This window comes from Streptopelia decaocto (assembly GCF_964273445.1).
Source record: "Streptopelia decaocto genome assembly, chromosome: 1".
Taxonomy (NCBI): Eukaryota; Metazoa; Chordata; class Aves; order Columbiformes; family Columbidae; genus Streptopelia; species Streptopelia decaocto.
In genome coordinates, this window is record NC_138663.1 from 117829692 (window position 1) to 117852808 (window position 23117).

At 40.3% G+C, this 23117-nt stretch overlaps 1 protein-coding gene across 3 annotated transcripts; it reads right to left on the reverse strand.

The window, feature by feature from the left end:
* Window positions 1–4299: 4299 nt before the first annotated feature.
* Window positions 4300–15438, reverse strand: FAM3B (FAM3 metabolism regulating signaling molecule B). Of its 3 annotated transcripts, none has more exons than XM_082067194.1 (8): window positions 15205–15438; window positions 11839–11982; window positions 10911–11034; window positions 10115–10173; window positions 7793–7843; window positions 6473–6560; window positions 5608–5740; window positions 4300–4596 (listed from the first exon to the last, which is right to left on the reverse strand). In XM_082067194.1, exons 1-8 carry the CDS (start codon window positions 15221–15223, stop codon window positions 4510–4512), a joined length of 705 nt encoding a protein of 234 aa, XP_081923320.1. In that variant the 5' UTR covers window positions 15224–15438; the 3' UTR covers window positions 4300–4509. The 3 variants fall into 3 exon arrangements, with proteins under 3 accessions (XP_081923320.1, XP_081923322.1, XP_081923321.1); XM_082067196.1 differs by lacking the exon at window positions 15205–15438 and adding an exon at window positions 14917–14927; XM_082067195.1 differs by lacking the exon at window positions 15205–15438 and adding an exon at window positions 13391–13515.
* Between the last annotated feature and the right edge of the window lie 7679 nt (window positions 15439–23117).

Sequence of the window (23117 nt, forward strand, 5' to 3'; positions counted from 1 at the left end):
ACCAGGCATTATGTGTTAGTGAAAGCATCGGCTTCTCTTTGCTCTTCTGAGTGGACCGCGGTCAGTGGGAGTTTTGCTTTCAAAACAGCCTACCTGTGAAAGAGCATCTTTCACTGAAGAACTTTTCCTTTCTTGTATTTTTATTTCAAATACAGTGGAAACTTCCCACTTTGAGGTAGATACATTACACAAAGAACCTAAGGAAACAGTTACCACTGAGAAACTGAAAATGCTGCCTATTATTTGATCAATATTTCCTACTGCTGCCATCAAATTGGACTGCCCGGGATCCAGGGATTTTTAAGGGACATGTCAAGACACTGAAATGCTTTTCATTCTTTTAAACTGAGAGATAAAAAAGGGCCTCCTTCGTTCTTTATGAGACTGGTTGTCACATTCACACCAGAGGAAAAAGTGGGAAGGATAGCTACTTTTCTGCTTGCTTCTATCTAAAACATCTACCTATCAGTGGATAACAAGGGACATACTTGAAAACTTCTTGTGAGGAACGCCAGCCAGCGGGCTGGATATTTGACATGGGAACCTGCTGCTGGTGCAGTGCAGGAGAGGAAAGTCTGACAAGCTGGTGGCTTCCCTCCCAGCCACGAGCAAAAGGAAAGGTCACCTCCACCCGTGTTCGCGGCTTCCAGGGGCTGTCCAGGGCAGGTACGCACAGAGGGGTTGGGTACTTCTGAAAACAGATGCAGAGGCTCTGGAAAGTCACTGCTGCCACCTGCTGTGACATTTTGCTTTCAAATACACAAACGCGAGCCCTGAGTAACGCTACTGCCTGAAGCTCATGTTTTCCTGTTGGATTTGCCTATGAGGGTTTAGGGAAAGATGAGTTCCTCTGCAGGTTTTAACCTCATTTCATGGTGGTGATCCCACATGCTATACTAACCTTCACAAGGCATGGTGAAGACCACAACACCTATCCAGCTCAGGAGTGCTCACCAGACCACTTCCAAACCACTGTGTGTGGCTTTCAGTGTCATCTGGCATCGACAGCACTGATCTCCACCGCTGAAGTTTGCCAAGACAGAGGAGGTAAGGAAAGAGATTTGCAGAAGGGATCCTATGCTCTATGACCTCACCCCCAAATAAAATTCAATGTTTAACTTCCTGGTCTTTTGATTATTTTTAAATCCAAAGCTATTTGACGTTTTACCAGATTAATTTTTCAGAACTACAGTTCCACGAAAAAGCTTTGAACTCCTCCTTAGAAGGCAGTTCATTTAAAAGTGCTCAAGTTGTGTGTGTGCAAAGTCAAATCCCACTTTCAAACCAACTTTCTGTAAGATTGCTACTAATCTGAAAAGTGACTGAAAAAGTGGCACCACCTTTTTGCTCAGGTGACCACTTTTCTGGGATTTCTTGACATCAGAGCACTTGAGGGTCCCCTGCCTACCATATTTAAACACTATAGCACGAGCAAAGGAAAACAAAGCTGATGATAGCTACTCAGCACTGCAGATTATTAACACCTTTGTCTAGACTCAACTGCACCTCTGAAAAAAAATGGAAGTACAACAGAGTTAAAGAACATTTTGCAGGGACTTGGATTGTGAAAGGTGGTTTGATCTGTGATTCAGATTATGGGTATGCACTTTTTACTACTGACCACCAGTAAAGAATGGAGTACTTGCACAGAGTGTGGAGCACAGAGTGAAGAATGGAGTACTTCCAGAGAATGCAATACTTGGAGTATTTGCATGCTTCACAATAACTGCTAAACAGAAATTTATGTAAAATTTAACTGGAATAGATGTAAGATTAATTGTAACCTGGAGTAGAAGGCAATGACTGACAGACTGCACAGAATTTGAGGACTGTCTCAGAGCTTGGCACTGAGGACTGCTAACCCTTACTATTGTAATTATGTTACTTTTATAATTCAGATATGTAGCAGAGGGTGATTGCAATGTAAAGGAATAAATGTTCTGTCAGTAACATGAACACTACCTGAATAAATTATTGGTGACATGAAGCTGTACACTTAAGAAAATGAACCTACACAAACCATATGTCTTGGGATTGATCTGGATGACAGTAATGCTAAAGCACAATTGATTTGGTCACTTGGCTTCAAGTTGCTCCAGGGGAGGTTTAGACTGGATATTAGGAAAAAATTCTTCACAGAAAGGGTTGTCAGGTATTGGAACAGACTGCCCAGGGAAGTGGTGGAGTCACCATCCCTGGAGGTGTTTAAAAGGTGTTTAGATGAGCTTCTTAGGGACATGGTTTATTGCTAGAGTTAGGTTAGGTTATGGCTGGACTCGATGATCCTGATGATCTCTTCCAACTGAAATGATTCTATGATTTATCTGAAGCACAGGAGAGGCTTGATTTTGCTATAACACCTATATACATATTGTTATAACAATGTTTTGCTATATAACATCTATAACACTATATCAATAATGCTATAGCAACCCTAGGAAGCACACACAAGGCACCTGGAACCCACTGCTTCAAACCTGCCAAGGAATAAGCACTGAAGTACCTTTGGAAAAGCTTTGTCCCACCACAGGCTCACAGGGAAGATAGATGCCTATGACACCTCTCTTCTTTTGTTAAAACACACATGTAAGGAACAGCAGCAGACACAGAGAAGTTTTCTTAGCTGAAAAGTAGCCTGCAACTGCTAGCAAACTTTCCATCCAAATACCTAGATTTCAAGAATGAGGCCAAGTTCAGCATAAGTTACAACAGTTCACAAGCAGTTGCTATTTCATGTGTAAAATACTTGTGCCCCTGACCTACACAACTTGTAGGATGAACAAGCAAAAAGAACAAAAGAAGAATGACTTAGATGTGGAAAAATACTGAAACAACTATTTAAGTACTCAATTTGTAACCGTCTCATCTGTAGCAAGGTGTTAAGGGGGAACCATTGTGAGTCTGCTACAGTCAAATTGAGTCAAACTAATTTAACTGCTTTCTTTGGCAGCGTCCCTGGGATACAGAGCAGTTTGGAAACTGGTAGCGGGAAACTGGTAGCGGGAAACTGGTAGCTTCAGGGACTGGTGGTGGACGTGATACCAGAAAGCTGCCCAGAGGGGTTGTGGACTCTTCTTCACTGGAGACATTCAAAACCTGCCTGGACATGTTCCTGTGCGACCTCACCTAGGCGTTCCTGCTCCAGCAGGAGGATTGGACTAGATGATCTTTTGAGGTCCCTTCCAATCCCAAACATACTGTGATACTGTGAACACAGCAGTGACCACAATCTGGAAGTGGCAGATGCAGCAAGGGTAGAGATTTGGAGCACTGCTGAGGGGGCATCAACCAGGCAACGTGGAGAGAAGGAACAGACTGAATCTCTGGCTGTTGGCAGCCACCCTCTCAGGTCACAAGTTCTGATTTTCCTCTTGCCCAAAGTCGAGAGTGGGGTGCTCCTAAGTAACTCCAGAATGCTGTGACTTGTTTGAAGCACAGCATTTTGAGAAAGTTGCTGCTAAATGAATGTCCTTAGTGTTGAGAAAAATGTAAAGAAAGGTTAAAATATACCAGGTAAGTTGAGTCTAGGGATGACAGAGTTGATGAGAACAGTCTTCAGATACATAATAGACTGGCATAAAAAGAATGGTGATGAGTTATACTCTGTGTAATGTGCTTGGTCCTTTTAGGTTAATTCTGTATGTTTGGGGAATAAATAGAATAACAGTGAAATGCTACAGGAATGCTGTGAAATCTGCCATATGGGAGGCTTCTGAATAACAAGGGGAACAAATGCCAGTTAAGAAAGGTACAAACAGAGTCAATGTGCTTCAGGAAAAGGGAGACTGAATAAATGGCTTCTACAGTTTCCTTATAGTCATGTGTTTGATTCTACAGTTAGCATTAAGAACACTTAAGCTTGCATGAAGTCACAACATTTTTGAAGGAAGTTAAAGGAAGAACAAATAATTAGAAAAAACATGTAGATTTGCAGCTTAAATTTAGCAAAATAATTCCAATAACTTGATCTTTATGTGTTAACATTGTTATTGCACATTGTCAACATCACTATAACCAGCTCAACAAATGTAAATGCTATTTTCATACTTTTTCTGAAGAGAATTGGGTACTAATAAATTAACATAAAACTAATTTGCTTTACTGCTAGGGATTTTATATTACAATTTAGACTCAGTTCTATTTGTATATTAGTCTTCAATAGGAATGAAAAGAAAACAGACACTAAACCCAAATAAACAAGCAAAACCAAAACACTAAAATTACTAATGACAATGTATAATAATTTTTAAAAATGCTGGTATTTTATGAATGAATTCCTGAACACTATAATTCCAAAACAGAGTATTTTATTTCCACTTGTCATCAAAATACCTATTTGTTTCCACATTGGAGTAAAACCTCACAGAGGAAGGGAAGGTTAAAAACTGTGCATATGGCTTCTTTTACCATTAGTGTTCAGATGCTTATTGGGTTCTGGAGGCAATTTGCTAGAGTAATAGATATGTAAAAAAATATAAAGACATCTTTATTAATGAGGTATGCATTTGTTTAGATCAGGTTTCTTGGGATACAGCCTTCTATTTGGATTTCAGCTGGCCAGCCACTGTATCTGTTGTTCTTGTCAGAGTGGATTATCTGTCAAAAAAAAAAAAAAAAAAAAAAAATCAATGTTTGGTTCACCCTTAACAGACTAGTTTGTCAAACCTCATACAACAGAAGGAGGTAATAGGGTAGGACTGAGAAACTAAGTAGCATGTTACATATCTTCTTGACCTAATAAGTGCAGAAGATTCCACCAGTTTCTCTCTCAATCAGAGTGCTTTATTTATTTCCCAGATGGCTGTCATAATATACCCTAAATTGAATACCTTTTTTCCCACAGAAACTCTGTAATGTGAAGATTGTAACAATATTCTGGGAAAAAAATAACTATGAAAGTTTCACATGCCTTTGGAGGGAGTCAGTATCATCAAGGCAACTGACCTCTGTATTGGTTTTTCTCATTTCTGTGTGCCCCTCTGTCATATGGATGAGCACTGCTGGGTTTATAGAAAGCGAATTAGCAAGGTCACAGGTGCAAACAGAAATCTGATTTTGAAATGATATCTTTAGTCTTCCTGAAGTCTGAAGGCAAGTTACCTGGAAAAGTTTTGTGATGCAAGCTTTGCTGTATGTGCATGGCTAATTTGAGACAGTCCCATTTTCATATAAAAGTCTCTATTTTTATGAAGGCCTTGGATTTTGTCCTTAAGTTTCTGTACAGCATGTCAGGTTGGACATTTAAAAACTGAGACTCTAGAATTAATGGTCACCTCTGAAAACTGTCTACAGATGATATAGTGCTGATGTGGTAGAAGTCAGTACTGTATATGATCCAGATCCAAAGCAAAGGAGAATGACAGATTGGAGTCATCGAATAGTTTGGGTTGGAAGGGACCTTCAAAGGTCATCTGGTCCAACCCCCCTGCCATGAGCAGGGGCATCTTCAACTAGATCAGGTTGCTCAGAGCCCTGTCCAGCCTGTCCTGGAATGTCTCCAGGGATGGGGCATCTTCCCCAGTTATTATAACTAACCCATGAAATCTGCACCTGAAGGTTATATCTGATATACAGACAAATAAAAACTGAAAATAAAATTAACCTGACCTTTTCTTTTTGGATATCATCTGGCAGCTTGAAGCCTTTGGCAGCTATAAAAGCCCAGCTTGACCTGAACTTCATATTCCATATTTGTTTACTTCCCAGCTCTTCTACCAATTTTTTGGCATCATTTTTCAACCTAGGAAAATTTAGTGAAAAAAGAGTTAAAAATTCACAATGTGAAAAATGCTGAAAAAGGGCACAGCTGATTCATGCCTTACATTAGGACGTCAGCAGAAGCAACAATGAGAAGTTTAAAAAATCCTGAGAGCTGTCTTAGTAGCATGTCATTAAACTTGCAGAGCAAAATTCCTCCTAAAAACTCCTCTCTATATTCATGATGTTAATACAACCTGTTTGTAACAGCATAGCAAAATGAAAAATATATCTTAAATACTATTTGATATTTCAACCCCTCTTAAATAAGGACAAGAACATAAAATATTTATCAACCAAATGTTTCCCTTTTAATTACTATACCATGAATTCAAATAAAAGATCCCTAAGATTTGAAAGCACTTGAAGAATCAGGTTAAGATGTAAGAAGGAATGCAGTCTAGGTACATTAAAACTGGAGGTGTGGGTACCTTCTTAATAGAAGTTGTGTCCCAGAGGTAACAGCATTACCCTTTATGAGGACAACTGGTGCTTTTAAACAAATATGACACTATCTATACATCTGTGGAATTATCAGCATATGTGATATGGGCAAGCACTGAATGGACATGGAATCAAAGCCTTTTAGGCAGAAAATGAAAGAACAATCCTGACTATAGAGTGAAACTCATAATTTCTTTATGCCATGATGCAATAACTATTTTCAAGCTATTAATTGCTCTGTTCCTCAGCCTGTCATGAATAACTTGCTTACCGGGTGCTTCCTTCATCCTGAGTCACCATCAGAAGGAGGGATCCTTCTGGTGCATTTTTAATGAAAGTCATCATCTCTCCCGAGTGGTCTGTTGAATCAATTACGTAACCGATTATTCACTACATGATATCACATTGCACCTACTTTGAACCTGTTTTCACTTTTTGGCCTTGTCTATTCAATATGAGACTTAATTAGGCAATTTTTCTGTTTACAGGCAAAGGGCCTAATCCTGAAAGATGCAGAAAGCTGCTGGCTCTCACAAAAGGCTAGGAGGGCATAGATTGATCTGCATTTCCCAGAAGTAAACAAAGATACATCTGAACTTCTACAAAGGCCATTTACACACAGGGTAAGTATATAGATGCTTTCTTATGTTTACTTCATGTAATATTATACATGCAAGAAAAAAATTGAATAGTCCAGGAGAAGTCATTGCTATTCTGTGTGCTTCCCACTACCATGCTATATGCAGAGCTGAGCTCCACACTCCAATGTACATCCTCTTTCATTAAGTGGCAGCCTGTTTGTAGCACTAAGATATTTATTGGTTTTGCAATTGCTAGACATAGACAAGACACTTGTTTTCCCTACAAAAAGTGTAACAGGAGCCCTGGAAACATTACAAGCTACATACTGTATTATAAAATTGTAGCTCCATGATTAGTCCCAATGTGATTTCTATTCACGCACATAAGGTCACAAGTATTCTCAAGTGGTCAGAGAATCAGCTTCCAGTGCCTTCTCTTTCTCCTTACTAATAGGTAAGGAAACCTTTATCATTCAGAGTTTGGAAAAAGTGCTAAAAGCTACTCTTAAAGACGATTATCTTTCTAGCTGCATGAAGGGATGTCAAGAGACAGACTAGCAAATTTCCTATGATGATTTTACAACTAAAATAAAACAAAATATGCAAGAAAAAGGAATTTTGCAGATAGAAGTATCTGGATATGGTACCTGTTTAAGTCCTATTCCTACCAGACTGAAATAATAGAGAAAAAGGACAATTAAAAAATAACAATTTGACAATTAAAAAAAAATTAAAAAAAAAAAAAGAAAGAAAAAAGGCAGCAAGACAATTAAAAAAAAAAGACAATTAGTTATCTAAACCAAAAGGAGAAATTCAGCTTTTCAGGTAAAATTATGTCATCATATCTGACCAGAGCAGGTTTTATGAAGACAATGGCTGTTTATTTCTAGCTAATCCCCATCAATAATACAATTGTAGTCTTTTGAAAGAGCAGGATAATTATTTAAATGTAAAAGTCCTTTCTTAACACTGAAACACTAACAAGAGCTCTATCACATTCTTTTCCCTACCTCCTTCCCACATGTCAAAAAATTGTGTCGATATAACTTTTCCTGTTCGATCTGTAATGAAAAAATTGTGTAAATGTAAGAAAAATTGTTAAATTCGATCAGCACATACAGAACTTTCAACTAAAGCTAAGCAACTCTATTTTTGTGTATCATTATGATTCTGAATTTATGTTTTTAAATTGGAAAGAATATGGAATGACTTAAGTTTAAGATTTGGGAAGAATATTTTGCTTTGTGCAATCTCTGAATCATTAAATATGAGTAAAAAAATTTATTACTTTTATTTTAAAGAAGGAATTCATTTTACTGTGTAGTTCTATGTTTCGCAACCCTAAATAGGAAAATTAGTTAAGCCTAAAACTACTTGAATGAGCTTAATACTATTCTGCATAGTATTTTAGATGTGCAAGCTTCCATACCATTTGGATCTCAGTGGACAGAAACTCAACACTCTCCATACCAGAAATGAAGCATGCAAACAATTAGTCATTCCAAAACATTTTGGTCAATATTCATAATTAATTATGCTGCTGTTTAGATGGCTATCTGTTTAAACAAGATATATATATTATACAATTGGAAGCAATTTTCAAATTTCTACATCCATGACAACTGAATTAATTGGTTTTCACCATCCAAGACCCATATCCCTGCTACATGAGGTCTTTTCCATTTAGAGGGCATCAGATCATTTCCAGTGAGAAGATCCAGCAGTTCCTGATTAATTTCTGTCTTATCTTTGATCTGTATACAGTACAATCATGAAGTCAAATTCTTCTGAACATAGAATTTTAAATGGCAGATTTATCACACTGATAAAGGGAAAAGGTAGCAAAAAATCTGTCAATGGTAAAACAGTGTTCTAGAACTGGGCTGTTTCTGAGCAGTGATCACAAAAAATGGAAAAGGCTGTAGTAAGGACTGCAGAAATCCACAAAATTCTTTCTCTCTCTCCTTCTCTGTTTTTAGCTTGGGCTTAACAGTTCTGTCTTCCTTTCTTATAAAAGGCCATGTGCATTCAGAGAAGGAAGAGCTACCATTATGGAATAAAATACAAATGTGATGCCATAGGAAACTTACTGAGCACAGTCATTAGCTTGGCTGACTTTATTAGAGGACTTGTAGGAAATATGTCTACAGATTGGTTCAAGATAACGGACAGATTTACCTGCAGGTGGAGGTGAAGTGTAGCTAAAATGATTACATGTGTGATGAAGGAAATGGCTGTTTAAAAATGTGTAAAATGTGATATATCACTTCTTTTTCCTCACTAATGTCAGGTGCAAAGACAATGCTAGTTCCCTACTCTTATTCGCTATAATCTTGCTTCAGCATTCAGGATGATCATTTGCCCTCTTACTTTATACCTCTATGCTGAAAATTCATTTTTAACTGTTTACCTATTACAACCAGCAAAGTTTTTATGATTCCTTACTGGAAAGAAATAATGTAGCAGTTAACTGGGAAAAAAAAAAACGGAACAGGTTCTTGTCCATGGTAATTTCTCCCAGTGACTTCAGTAAAATCATGCAAGTTTATACAAGATCAAGATCCTGCTTAGCAATTATGGGACCAAAAAACTGGAACGTAAGTGTTTTGTGATCAAAGCCAAATGACTGTGCATCTGAACTCCCTTTCTTCCACATCCCCCCAACATTTAGCCATTCATTTCTGTCGGGATCCATTATTGAATACACCGCACTTCACCACCATTCCCATTCATCTACATTAAAATGGTGCCTTCAGATCTGGAATACACTGCACTTTCTGCTTTCTAATAGCTCCCATTATAAGCAAAGACGTATAATGACAGTTTAATATTAATCAAGCTTTGAGTCTGTCCTGCTGTCCAAGTCTGGAAAAGGCACATGCACCTTGGGGCAGAACTGCAATTCTCAGTTATTGCTTGACCCTTATCAGTGGAGAAGTAGATGTTAATAGTTTTTATCAGGGACTGGACCTGAAAGTACAGTCTTACGGCTGGAAATCACGGATATTTTTGCTGTTACACAAGAAGCAGTTCTTTAATCTAATAGAATACATATACGCTGCTTCTATGAACACATTTCTATTTTCATATATTGATTATGGAAATGTTTTTTTTTTTTGTTTTTTTTTTTTTTTTTTCCCCAGAAGACTGTTTCTCTAAAACATGGATTTGTTTCTCTTACTTTTAACATGAATCAAGTTTGTGATTTTTTCCTTTCCTTCCATACTAGCTAGGAAAAAACAAACAAACATCCTCCCCCCAACCCCAAGAACCTGTGTAAATTATTGCAGTACAAAAGTATGTCTCTTGTTAACATTTTTTCTCTTACTTACAGTTAACAATGGCAATGTTTATACCTCTTCCAACATTACCCTTCTCTTCGCTTATGAGCCTGGAATAGAAATAAATAGAGTATCAGCAGAATGCATCTATCCAGAATCTCTGATCCAAAGTTATATTTACCAATGCTAAGTCCTGATGCTTGTGTTTTCTTCAGTTTTTTAACTCAAGACTTTGTAGTAAACAATAGCTACAGTTTAAAAATCTTGCACATGATATCACTCAGTTTCATTTAATGATGTACAATGAGTCTTTCAAAATGAGCCAGATCAAGAGAGTGCTTTGTAGAAATCCAGCCAGCAAGATAAAGAGGGAAAAAAACCCAACCCAACCCAAAACAAACCCAACACCAAAAAGCAAGATAAAATGTCATTTTGTGGTAATATTGTATGTGGACTATATCTACACAAAGGATAACTGCAAGGTTTTGAAGTTACTCTACCCGCCCAGTTTGAAAAACCATGAAAGAACCTGACTTTCAGAAGGTGTTGACTATTTGACATACCATAAACTGGCAATCCTGAACCATGAAGATTAAAAATCATACTTGAAACTAAGAGTTGAGTGCAGCTTATGCAGAGGATCAAAGAAAATAACCTAAGATTAGGTAATTTTTTTTAAAAAAAGGAGGTAGAGGCAAGGGTTAGATACTGTCAGATATATTCTGAGTTTACCACCAGAATGGGAGCCCCTTGATAGGAGCTTACTTGCTGCTAGTGAACCAAAAGGAAACACCCTTCTTCACACTACAAAGTACTTCCTTAGACTTAAAGGTAGACTGGTACTCACAGATCATCCTCAAAACAAATTTTAGCCAGCTTTGCTTTGCCACCACCGCTAAGAATTCGATAGGAGTAGCTCCCAGGGGAGCAAGGAGACCAGTGATCACACTTCTGCCTTTTGGGGACTGGGGCTACAATGACAAAGATGAGAAAATGTTTTCTTGGATGCTGCATGAAGGATTTCTACATGGAAATAATGTCAACATGCTAAGCTCAAACATATATACACAGAACCCAGTCCTGCCGGTTTTCCAGTATTCTGGCAACATTATCACAGATTGGCCTGGGCTTTAAGTTGTTGACTTTCAAACAGCTACTGGAACCAAGAGCAAGCTTATCTAGGGAAAAATGGCCTATATGGTGTGATCTGAGTCTAGAGTCATTATTTTGTACTATTTCATATAAGAGGAAACAAGAGCTAGAGTGATGAATTATTCCTACCAACAACTTGAGGTTAATAGTTATCATTCTCATTAAGCCTTTTTTCAAACAGTAACATAGTCACAGAATGAGAAAAACATACACATTAAGCCATCCAGTCAGATTAGAGGAAAAAAATAATGAGGATTTAATCACAAAGTTTAGTTAGTGATTCAGCAGTTTACTGTAACTTTAATATACACGTGATTGACCAAAGCTGTACCTGCAGCTTTTTCTTACATGCCAGCAAACTAATAAGGTGTTCTTACATTACTATTCAATTAATTATATTTGCATACTGGCAAACATAGGTTGACATTGTGTTTCTTCAAAGATAGCATCTAAGAAATAGTTCAGACTGGCATTAATAAATTAAATTTACACAGCCAACTTCATTCTTAAAGTAGCACACACCAAATCATTTATTAGCTAACAAGCCATTTGTCATTTACCATGTAAATGCACAACATTAGATCTAGTATAAAGGAAAAAAAAAAAAAAGTACAACTACATACGCCTCAACACTGGTTTGTTTCCAATGTCTTGAAGATTAGCAACAGAAAATGTTATCATGTCTTTGGGTATATGACCAGCGATTAAGTATCCCAAGTACCAAGCAGCCAAGGATGCGAAAAAGAGCCCTGCTAATTTCACAGGACCTGCCAAGGTAAAAAACAAACAACAACAAACAAACAAAAAACAAAAATAAAAACACAGAGACATAAATATATTTTTGTAGCAACACAGAAAATCTTGTATTTTCTCTGGCACTGCTACACAAAGTGGCTATTTTATTTCTGATATATTGTGTTAGTTAACTGCAGCCTTCAGAGATGAGGTGATGGAGTATTTGTTGCATTCCCGCCTCTGACAACCCCTTTTGTTTCTAAAACTTGATCTTCAAGCAGAAAACTCCCAACTCCCTTCAATCCACACCCATAAAACCTCAAAGAAACATGAAGCTCATCTTAACCCTAGAAGGATTTTGACTTTGAAAAGTACCAGATACCACACATGACTATACAGACAATACACAGTTAACTATTGATTTTCTGTGACAGGCAGACACTACAGGAATGGTTTAAAATGCTGGCCATGCAGGGAACTCCCTCCATTCACCCTTTTGACATGCTGGGTAAAAATAACTGAAGGCCCAAATAATCTCATTCACACGATGAGCTCTGACTGCATTCAAACATGACTAGAGTCGTCGTTTCACCTTCTCTCAGTTATATCACAGTTTCCATGGACTATATCAATGGCACATCAACACACTACAAAAACAACAGGATTCACAATTTTCCTGACTATGAAGAAATAGAAAACAATTCCATATTGAATATTTCATCTTCCTCCTTGTCAGAAATGCTAACACGCACTTCTGATCTGCAAGAAATGCGCCACCTCATTTATGATATTGAACAAAGAAGTATCACACTGCAATTGTGAAACATTGATGATTTGATGCCATGTGATAACTTCCTGACCTGCAAAGGAACATGTTCTTGAACATGTTCAAGCAATATGTTCACTTTGCCAACCTGCTAAAAAATATTGTGTATTATCTAGCCTAAATCTTCCTAGTAACAGTTTACACTTGAGAAGATATTCCTTTCTTTCTTGAAAGTGCCTTTACAAATGTCAAGATTTCTGCCATACCCCTTCTCTAGAATAAGGCCGAATTGTTCACTTTTTATCCTCTCCTATTTTGCAGATCCTACTGCTCTCCCGTGAATTCTGCCCAATTGGTCTGTTTTTTGCTGCAGAAGAGACACACTAATCCAGCACACACATTCCGGAGGCTCTGGTTCTGGCTATTCATGCCAGAATGAAGTTTGAATCTTTTTCTTAATAGCAGACCTTATCGCCTGAGGTTCTGTTTATAATCCACCATAAAGACCAGGTCATTTTTCCTGTAAGGATTTTACCTCTCTAGTTACTTCCTATCCTGTATTTGTGCATGTGGTTATTCCTGAATTCTACCTGGCATCGAAAACAAAAGGTGTAACAAAACACTGAAGAAAACGCAGATTGGTAAACTAGCACTGAACAGTACTATCGCCTGACCTCTCATTTTGTTTTAATCACAACAGAAGTAGCAAGTGTCCCTCTCTGACACAGTCATCTCTAACAACCAGAAGCACAGCTGTACTCCAGCCTTTGAACGTCAGTGAGGGAAAATGTGGGTAATGATGAACACTGAAGGTTCTTCTGTAAATAATCCCAGTTTCTTCAGAGATATAACAAATTCCCCCATTATTACCTTAGTCTAAGAGAAATCTGTCTCACTCTACCACTTGCAGTGGTGCAAACCTGCACTAAAATAATACTCAAAGTTACTCCAACGTTTAATTCATTTAGTGAACGTGAACACAAACCCTGACAAAGTTCATGCACACAAAGAAGGAAGACGCAGGAACCATGTAGAATGAAACATTATTTTTTTGGGGGGTGGGGTCCACTGTAAAGATCTATGAGACCATCGGTCAGGTTTTATTGTGCTTTTTCTGTTGTTGACTTAGCAGGTGTATCTTTACAATGATTTTGCACTGGTTTTCATCAAAACTATGGAGCAACTGTCGCAAAATAGGCTCAACGGCATAGCATTTTACCTAAGTAGAAGAGAAAGTACAGAATATCTAGCTTCTAATATTAGATTGTATTTTACTTTAACTGCAAGCTTCTTAAATGGTTCTAAAATACGCCTTTTAAAGATTAAAGAATACATTTACCAACTCTTCAATGTTGTTAGAAAACATTTTTGTTGCCAACCGTCTTCTGGTTTTACTTTCTTGGATTCAGAAGGCACTGGGGGACTGGATTGATCCTATCTGCTGGGTCCACCTGGAGCTCTTAGCTAAATGAGGTTACACATGCTGCACAGATTTTTGGTTTGTTTTTTTTTGAATACCCACATAGACACGCGTAAAACTCTACACAATAGCAGCTAAGGCATTAACTCAGACAAACTTAAGAGAGTTAAGAGAGATTAAAATTTGCTATCCACCGCAGTTAGGAGTTATAAAGTGTAAAGTCCGCTCTAGATTCACAAAGCCGGACTGTGCTTTTGCTGATGTTGGAGGCTGTGGCTGCTCGGCCCAGTACCAGTAGGGGGACGGTGTGCGGCAGAGGGGCTCGTTGTGCCCTGACAGGGGGCACAAACCTCCCTGCTTCCGCGTCTGTCCCGGAGAGGTGACGCAGCCGGAGATACCCGGCAATACTCACGGTGTCAGGGAGACAAGAGGGCAGAGAGGAGCAGGGAGGAAAAAACCCTGCGGGCAGTCCGGGTGTGGCAGGACACGTAAGACAGCGAAATAGAAGGAAAAGAAAGTAGAAGGAAAAGAAAGCGATTAGCAGTCCCACCTTACAGCAGCTCCCAATTTCCTTTCTCCTTCAAGTGCTCGCTTGCCCCTTGGCAGAAACAAAAGCTCTAAATGTAAGCACTTCTTCTTTTTTTTTTTTTTTTTTTTTTTGATGCTTAGCTGACTCGAAATGCCCACTTTCCCCACACCTCGCCAATACACAGCTGTACACTGCAGGATTTTAAAAGGGGGGAAAAAAGGCAAGGGATTTAAGACTCAAATTATTCCAACCTAAAAATGTGGTTGTCCAACCGCGAAGCCCAGCACCGGCACCGGCACCCCCGCTCCCGACCGGGGGCTCGGGTACAGTCCTCCCGCCCCTTTCCCGCGGCGAGCGGGGCCTCGGCTCGCCCGACCGGCCGGGGAGCGGCTCCGGGGCACCCACCTGAGGAGAGCGCAAGGCGGGAGCGAGGTGCCGGCTGCCTCTCCGGGAGCACCGGGCGGCTGCACCGGCGCCCTCTGCGCCTCCCTTCCTCACTTGGCGGGGCGAGCCCCCGCCGCCGCAGCGCTGCTACTCACATTGCCGCTTGGGCCACATTATTCAGGACGGGGGCGAACTGCTCGCCCGTCCTCCTCCTCCTCGTCCCCTCCTCCTCTCGGGACGGGCAGGGTCGACCCCCTCGCCGCGTCCTGCAGCTACTGGAACGTCGTTGGGAAGGGAGCGGCCACCTGTCGGCCCCGCAACACCCTGGCGCCGCCGGCGGCACCGCAGGGTACCGCACACCGAGTCTCGCACCTCGGTGCCCTGGTCGGGCGGGGAGACGGCGGCAGCTGCGGGGAACGGCAGATCGCCTCAGGGAAGCGGAGCGGGGTTCGGGGGAGGGCCAGAGCCACGGCGCAGGGTGCGGACTGGGAGGCGCGACGCTCCCATCGCCTTCCCGGCCGTTTTATGCTTTGGTGGTGTCGGGGGGGGCTGGGAGCCATGGAGCTCCCATGTTATCTCGTTGGCAAAGCCGGTGAAGGGACTGACGCTTGCTTGTAACAGCTGCTCTTGAGGAGGAGAGGGCGTTAGGGGCAGGAGGTTTCATATGCTAAACGAACCCTCTTTTGAGACAAGGAAATACAACCGTAGATGCCACCTAAAACCTTCAAACATAAGAAGTAGTGCTAAAAGTTGTTTTCCACAGAAAGAAATCAAATGGCTGGTGGGATCAAAAGGAAGGCTCAAACACCATCCAGCAGCCTCTTTGAGAAGCTGTTTCCCCCCATATCTTGAAATAAACCAGTTATTTTTAAGTCTGTTGAACCCAGCCCAGAAAGCAAACAGCAAGCAAAGGAAAAGCTTTTTCCTGGTGATGGACAGGGGCTTCCTGGTGTTTTAGCTGTTGAGGTCAGGGAGCAGGGCCCCACTGGAGCCCCCTCCTCCTTCCTTCAGCCACCACCATTGCCCTGGGCAAGCCCTACCATGGGCACCAGCCCACTGGGCCAAGCCCTTGGTTCACCTGTTCCTGCGGTGTGCCCTGCCGGTGCTGTGAGCAAGGTGCTGTGCATGCTTGCCTGGATGTTTCCTTCCTGGTGGGGTAGCTTGGTCATTCCCTGGACCTCATCACCCCACCAAAAAACCTGGCACTATTTGCAATGTGGAGCAGCACCCCCACATTTCTCCTGCTCCCCAGCCTCCCAGGCCAGATGTAAGAAGCACGAAACTACAGAACAATGCTGGCAGTGCCTGATTTCTAGCTTGTAGCAGATGAAATGAGATAAAGGAGTGACCCATGAGGAGCCCTGCATCATGGGCTCAATTTTCTGTTTTTAAAAGTCCCAGTTTTCCAAAGTGTTGTGGTTGATGGGTGTTTACAGGCCCGTGTGGGTGCTGAGCCCCACCAGCACAAGTCAGCCCTAACCTTAAATGAGGAAATCACAGCTCACATCAAAGACAACTTCTAAGGACTGAAGTAGCCACTCAAACATGTTCAGGAAACTGCACTGAAAAACTCCAAGTTGGGCAAAACCCAAACAAGAAAGCTAGTAATTTTATTTGAAATTTACTCAACTACACTGTGAATCAGTATTTGCCCTTAAAACTCTCTGATCTAGTTTCCCTTAACCTTCTTAGTTCCCTCTGCATCTAGTGATGCACAGAAATTATATTTATGTCATCAAACAGATTAAGAAAATCCTGCAGGAGGGCAGCACAAATCAAGATGTCAGCCAGACTGAGGCTTTTGCCTTCCTCGCAGGACACCTATGAAAGCCATAGATGCTTCTAGTCCCTGGAGAAGAGGTGTTTCTTGTCCTTGTCTCTGAGTAGGATATTCTTATATCCTATAAATGGCAGATAAAACATGAAGGAGTAGTTACTGTTGGTTATTGTCAAAAGTACTGGAGCTTGCAAATGAAAAGCATCATCCAATAAAACCTAGGTGTGTGAATAACTAAAGTGGCAGCAGGGGACAAATAAGCTTAAGAAATGAAAAGTATAGGACAAAAAGGAAAAGGAGTAAGTAGTAGGCAAGAGAAAGGTAAGGACAACACTGTTCTGGGTTACTCTTATAACTATAAAGTTATTTCTACCAGAACTGTTATCCTGCAAGATGGCACATCAGAAAATGATATCTCTGCTAATAAACAATCAAAACTATTGAAGAATGCATTTCTACCCTTTAAAGCAAAAATAACGTATCTTTAAGCTTGAAATGCTACAGTTCATAGCAGCCAAATGAAAAATTCTGATGATCTTACTAAAGCAAGCAAAATTAATTACAGCTCAGGATAGCTTAATTTTGAAATGAGCCTTGGTGGGTCACAGACTCCATGAATAAAAACTTTAAGGTTCCAGGAGCTTTGTTACTGCCTCACTGCGAAGAAAAACACCAAACCAACAATTCATTAGTGGTCAGTGTCTATCGTGTAACTGCCAGTTTACCTGATTTTACACACCAGAAAAATGTATCAGGTTACTTCTTTTTCATTACTGCCTAAACCATACTGAACTATTCCTAGGCGTTTGCTACAAACAGGCAACACAGTAATCGGTTTGCTTGCTAGCCAAAGCCCAGGGATCCAATGGTCTCTAGGTGAGGGGATCTTAAATGCCAAAGGATTAGGAAATTTTAAAATGTTTTACTTCAGTTATCTCAGTTTTGTGGCTGCAAAAGAAACACGATGCTGTTCTTCCTTTAGTAATTAATCAAAGATGTGGGATACAGAACACTTTTGAAGTATCATTATTCCTGTTCATTCTGTAACCATTCATTCTGTAATTTGAAAGCTTAGAGGAAAAACTTTCAAAAACATTAATCTTCACTCTCAATGCTTGTGAGGCTATAAGACTTTTTGGTGATAAGTAGCACAGGAAACAAATGACTCTTGCAGACACTAAATGGAGCAGGTGAATGTATGCACACATTGTTTATGTGTTAGTCTTGTCTTATCACAGAAGTCACAGTCTTTAAAGAAAGTTTATAGGCATTTGTTAACACTGTAAAATTACAATAGAGCAAGTTCCTGCTTACCCTTGAGCCACTGTAGCTCCAGACGTATTTGCTGCATCCAACACACTTGGCTAAACATTTTGCAAAAGTGTCATTCCAGTCCTCATAGCTATTTAATTTACATGCTCACCTGCAAATGGCCAAAAATATATTTTTAATCTTGCTAGGATGAATTAAAAGAATGTAATGATTCAAAACTGAGGCGGAGTTTGTAGGGCAGAGAAAGAATATTGTATCAAATCTTTCCTTGTAGGGGTCACAAGGATTTCAAGGGCTACTAGAAAAACTAGACCCCCTACATAAAATATTGCATATAAATATTGCATAAAATATTGCATATAAAATATGCAACTGATGCTTAAGTTAACTGATTTTACCTAAGACTTGGGCAGATAACATACACGTGGGCAACAGGGGCGGCAATGTGGAAGAGCAGCTTTTAAGCTGCCGTAAAACAGCCATGCCTGTGCCCATAATTCAAGTAGAGCCTCAGCATCTTGAATTGTGGTAGCATGGTAATGTGGAGAAATAGGGATTTAAATGTATATTTTAATACAAAGACTTGTTTTGTGGGGTTTTTTGGTTTGTTTGTTTGTTTGGTTTGTTTTAGTGTATCTTGACTATCTTCTTGAAACCCAGGAACAAATACTCACAACAAGATGACAGCTTTTAAATACCTCTTTGTGGATATATTAAAATCTTAACACCTTTACCCCAGACATGCAAAAATAGATAATATAGCAAAAGGCAAAAAGTAAGCAATGATTACTTTCAGTTGATAAGATAGAAAACCCGTAAAGCTGGTGAGTCTAGCTTCCAGGATGTTGCTAGTCTGTTAAACACAAAGGTGGGGTATATTTGTTTGTTTTTCTTAAACTTTGTTAATCCAGAAATACTCAAGGAAAATAGATTCAATTGCACTTAATCCAGATCAAAGATGTTGATCAGCAAAGTTTCCTCAGAATTAGCAGCAATAGCTTAATACCTTATGGGCCCAAATCTAGACATCTAGACACATGGCAGCCCAAACTTTTCAGAAGAGGAAGACAAGGTTAGGGAGAGGACAAAAAGAGAGGGAAAACCTTCTGTTAAGTTCTGGGTAATTTGATAGGGCTTTACACAATCCTACAGGATCTCTGTTATTCATTTTCTTGAAATGCTGCTGTCAGTAGAGTCATTAGGTATACAGGTCCCTATTAGCACAGATCCTGTGCCACATGTTCTACTGCCAATACTGGATGTAAACAATTCTGTAAGCCCACTCAGTCAGGTAGAGATTTACCAGAGGGAGCTGGATTGTGAAGTCCCTGCTAGCAGTGATGCCAAAGCTATTGTAGCTTGATGACGTCCTGTGGTATGTCCTGGAACTCTTCCCTAAGCCGTTCTGTCAACACCAGTTTCTCAACAAGGACCCAAGTCTGACACCACCTTGACAGGTTCAGGACATCCAAAGGTGACGGTGGAGTTCTAAAAGAGTAAAAAAAACACGGTAAATCCACTGTTGAAGTGCAGTCCACACACAAAGTGAGAGAGCTGGATTTCTTTCAGACCTATCTTCTAGAGAGAGGCAAGAGAGAAAAAGGGTATCATTACCTTACCTATGGACCAAGATGGCAACAGATGTGGGCAGTCACAGTGGGTTGATATTGCAGGACGGTGTGGGAAAAAGGTGGGTATACGTTAGTCAATGGAAGGAAATATATGTGCAAAGCAGAGTACTGTAAAAATACATCAGCAGTTAAAAATCAGTATAAAACATCAGCTTAATAAATGTTCAAGATGTACAACAATAAAAAACTCATACAGTAAGAATACAGGAAGCTGAAGTTAATGTTAAGCTTACAATCAAAAAAAAAAACTTAAACCAAAGAAAAAGTAAAGAGTATTCTTACACATAATACTTCAGAATAGGGCTGGATGCATGAAAATAAAAACGTTGAAGAATCACAGTACTTGATTATTCACAAAAAGCAGTTCTATCTAGCTAACAACTATAAAAATCCAATACACTAATATTTATGTATACACTGGCAGCATAGATTTTTGTAGTCTTTACAACAACCTGTGTTTCTTAGAAAATGCTATTGAATTTCCTAGAAAAAACAATGATGAGTCAAGGTATAGGCAGATGGTACTTATAAGCCTCTGGAAGGAGAAAAAAGAAAACAAAACCATTTATTTTTAAAAATAGTTTGGTTTTTTGCAGAAAAGGAAGAATAGTTAATGTTTACAGTTTAAGTGGCCATCAGAATTACATGTTGTCCTGAAATATTACATCGAGCACTGGAATTGTAAACCTTCACATGTCTGTATTGCACTGTGGTTATCAGAAAAGCTGTATTCTTGCAATAAATTATTTTGTGTTTCATACACAGACTTAAAAGGTGCTTTGTCTAGATGGGCTAGCTTCAATGGGGAAAGATGAACAACAGAAATGTGAATGAATGGACAGTTCTACAGTTTTTCCATAAGCCTGAAGCACAGAGGTTGCCCTGAAGATGACGGCAATTTCAGAAGCATAGGAGACATTTAAGCACAAGAAAAAATTTGAAAGCTTGCACAGTACCTCTGTGAGCAGAGCTGTGTAATAATATGTCGGCTTCACTGACAGGACAGCAATAAGCAGAACCAGACAGTTTGCCGAAGTGTGAAATAAAACCACTATATTAAACAGTTGGTGTGCTAATCTATCTTGCTTGATCAATCCCTTAAGTATATTAACAGGTGTGCACCATGCTACCTTTAAAGATAAAAGCTCGGTGCTTAAAAATCAGCAACTTTTTGAAAGAGGGAGGGAAGTAGAATATTACTAAATGAGCAGGAGACTTCAAGCAAAGGACCTTTTTAGGTAGTATATTTAAAAAACAAAACCCAAACCAAACAAAAAAACACACACAAAAAAAGTACTGCTAATAGAATTCAAGCAAGACAACAGAATTTGCTGTGAAAAGGCTTAAAACTCTTGTATTTGAAAAACAAATCATGTGCGCCACCTCCCGGGGTACAAAACACAGAGCACAGTAACCACCCTCCTCCTGGTTCTCTGAAGGTAAGAAACCAGCACTGCCAGGGTGGGTGCCTCTCTTAAGGACAGGGACATTCCATTTGCATGCCTTCTTGATTTATAGTTTAGGGAAGTAGACAGCAACAGTCCAAAATATTACTTGAATCCATTTCAGATTATCAGAAGCTTCATCTTCTCAAGTTAATATTTCCTGTGCCTGATTTCTATCCAATACTGAAATTAAGTGATGAAAAGCTGAAGCAAGAACATCTCAGTTATTTGGGCACAAGCAAGAAAAGTCATCTTAGAGCTCAGCTTGCCTGCTTCTTCCCCTCCCTGCAGGGTTCAGATGAGATCTAAAGCAGTTCTGCTTTCTTTTCAGAGCTAAAGCCAGAAGTTAGAATTGAGACTCACAAAGTACCAGGAAGAATTTGGATGGGTATAATTTATTGGCTTTGAAGTTCGTCTTAGAATAATGGAATTGTTCAGGTTGGAAAAAACCTTTAAGATCATCGAGTCCAACTACTAACCTAACATTGCCAAGTCCACCTGGGCACACTCCTGGCTCATGTTCAGCTGGCTGCTGACCAACACCCCCAGGTCCTTTTCCACCAGGCAGTTTTCCAGCCACTCTTCCCCAAGCCTGTAGCATTGCATGGGGTTATTGTGACACAAGTGCAGGATCTGGCACTTGGCCTCATACAATTGGCCTCAGCCCATCAATCCAGCTGGTCCAGATTGCTCTGCAGAGCCTTCGTACTCCCCAGCACATCAACACTCCCACCCAACTTGGTGTCATCTGCAAACTTACTGAGGGTGTATTCGATCCCGTCGTCCGGATAATTGATAAAGATATTAAGAAGAACTGGCCCCAATACTGAGTCCTGGCAAACATCACTTGTACCTGGACACTGTTGAGCATTGATAAGGATCATGGCTGAAAACATTGTGACTAGTTCAGCCAGAAGAACACACATTCAGAGCAGGAGGAACTGCGATCTGCACATCAACTATGAGCTAACGAGCCACAGATGAGGCCGGCTGACCGACAGGAGATGGAGGATGTGCTGGAGGGCACATAGCCCCATCTTCTGATATGCCCAGCTTGGCAAACAAAGGGGAAAAGTTGAGACCCTTTATCATGGCCCAGAGCTTGTCGAAACTTGTTCATCTCTTGCAATCACCACTTCCCCCCCCCACCCCGCAGACTTTCCTCTACCCTGGGAGCTATAAAAAGTTCACCCTAAAACAGCCAGGAGGGAATACTAGCTCGGCCTCACAGTAGGGAACACCAGTTTCACCAGGGCCTACCAGTCTTCACCAAGGGAATACCAGCTCGGCCTCACCAAGAGAATACCGACACCCTGAGGACCCTCACTCTGAACCAGACATTGGAGGACGCTGCGCTCCTGACCCCAGCATCCTCGCCGTGGAACACCGAGGCCACACATCATCGTACAAGTCCTGTCATCCACACTGTGGGGCCATAAGAGACTGAATCCCTCACTCTTTTCTTTCTTCCTTTCTCTCTGCTCTTTCCTTCTCTCCTGTCTTCTATACCCCCATTTCTTGGTCTCTCCTTCTATATATATATTGCTCTCTTTTTCTCTCCCTTATACCTTAGTTTTCCTTCCCTCTCTACCACTCTCTTTCTCTCTTTCCCTTTTGAACATATAAGGATAACCCCATCTTTAAGCTTTGCTGTTGATTTCTGGTTAAATTTCATATTATAGCTACTGATGGTTGTCAACATACCGCTCGTAGTAGGATTTTTGCTGTTAATGTGTTATACTTTTGCCAAGTCACCATTCGCTGTAACCAATATTCCAACAAGGACTTTTAGTAAAACTCACAATTGAATTGGACCCCGGAGGTGATTGTCTGTCATTCACTTCACATAACCGCACAGAATTAACCCAGAGTTAACTCACACCTGGTCTCATCTGTTGAGTCAGGGCACGTGTCGCGTCTAGAGTTAACTCATCCCTCATCCC

Coding starts and splice junctions, on each gene's coding strand:
- FAM3B (XM_082067194.1), bottom strand. Junction 10,174..10,910: donor ATTTGTTTTGAGGATGATCT/GTGAGTACCAGT, acceptor TTTCTATTCCAG/GCTCATAAGCGAAGAGAAGG. Junction 7,844..10,114: donor AAACATTGCCATTGTTAACT/GTAAGTAAGAGA, acceptor TTTTCATTACAG/ATCGAACAGGAAAAGTTATA.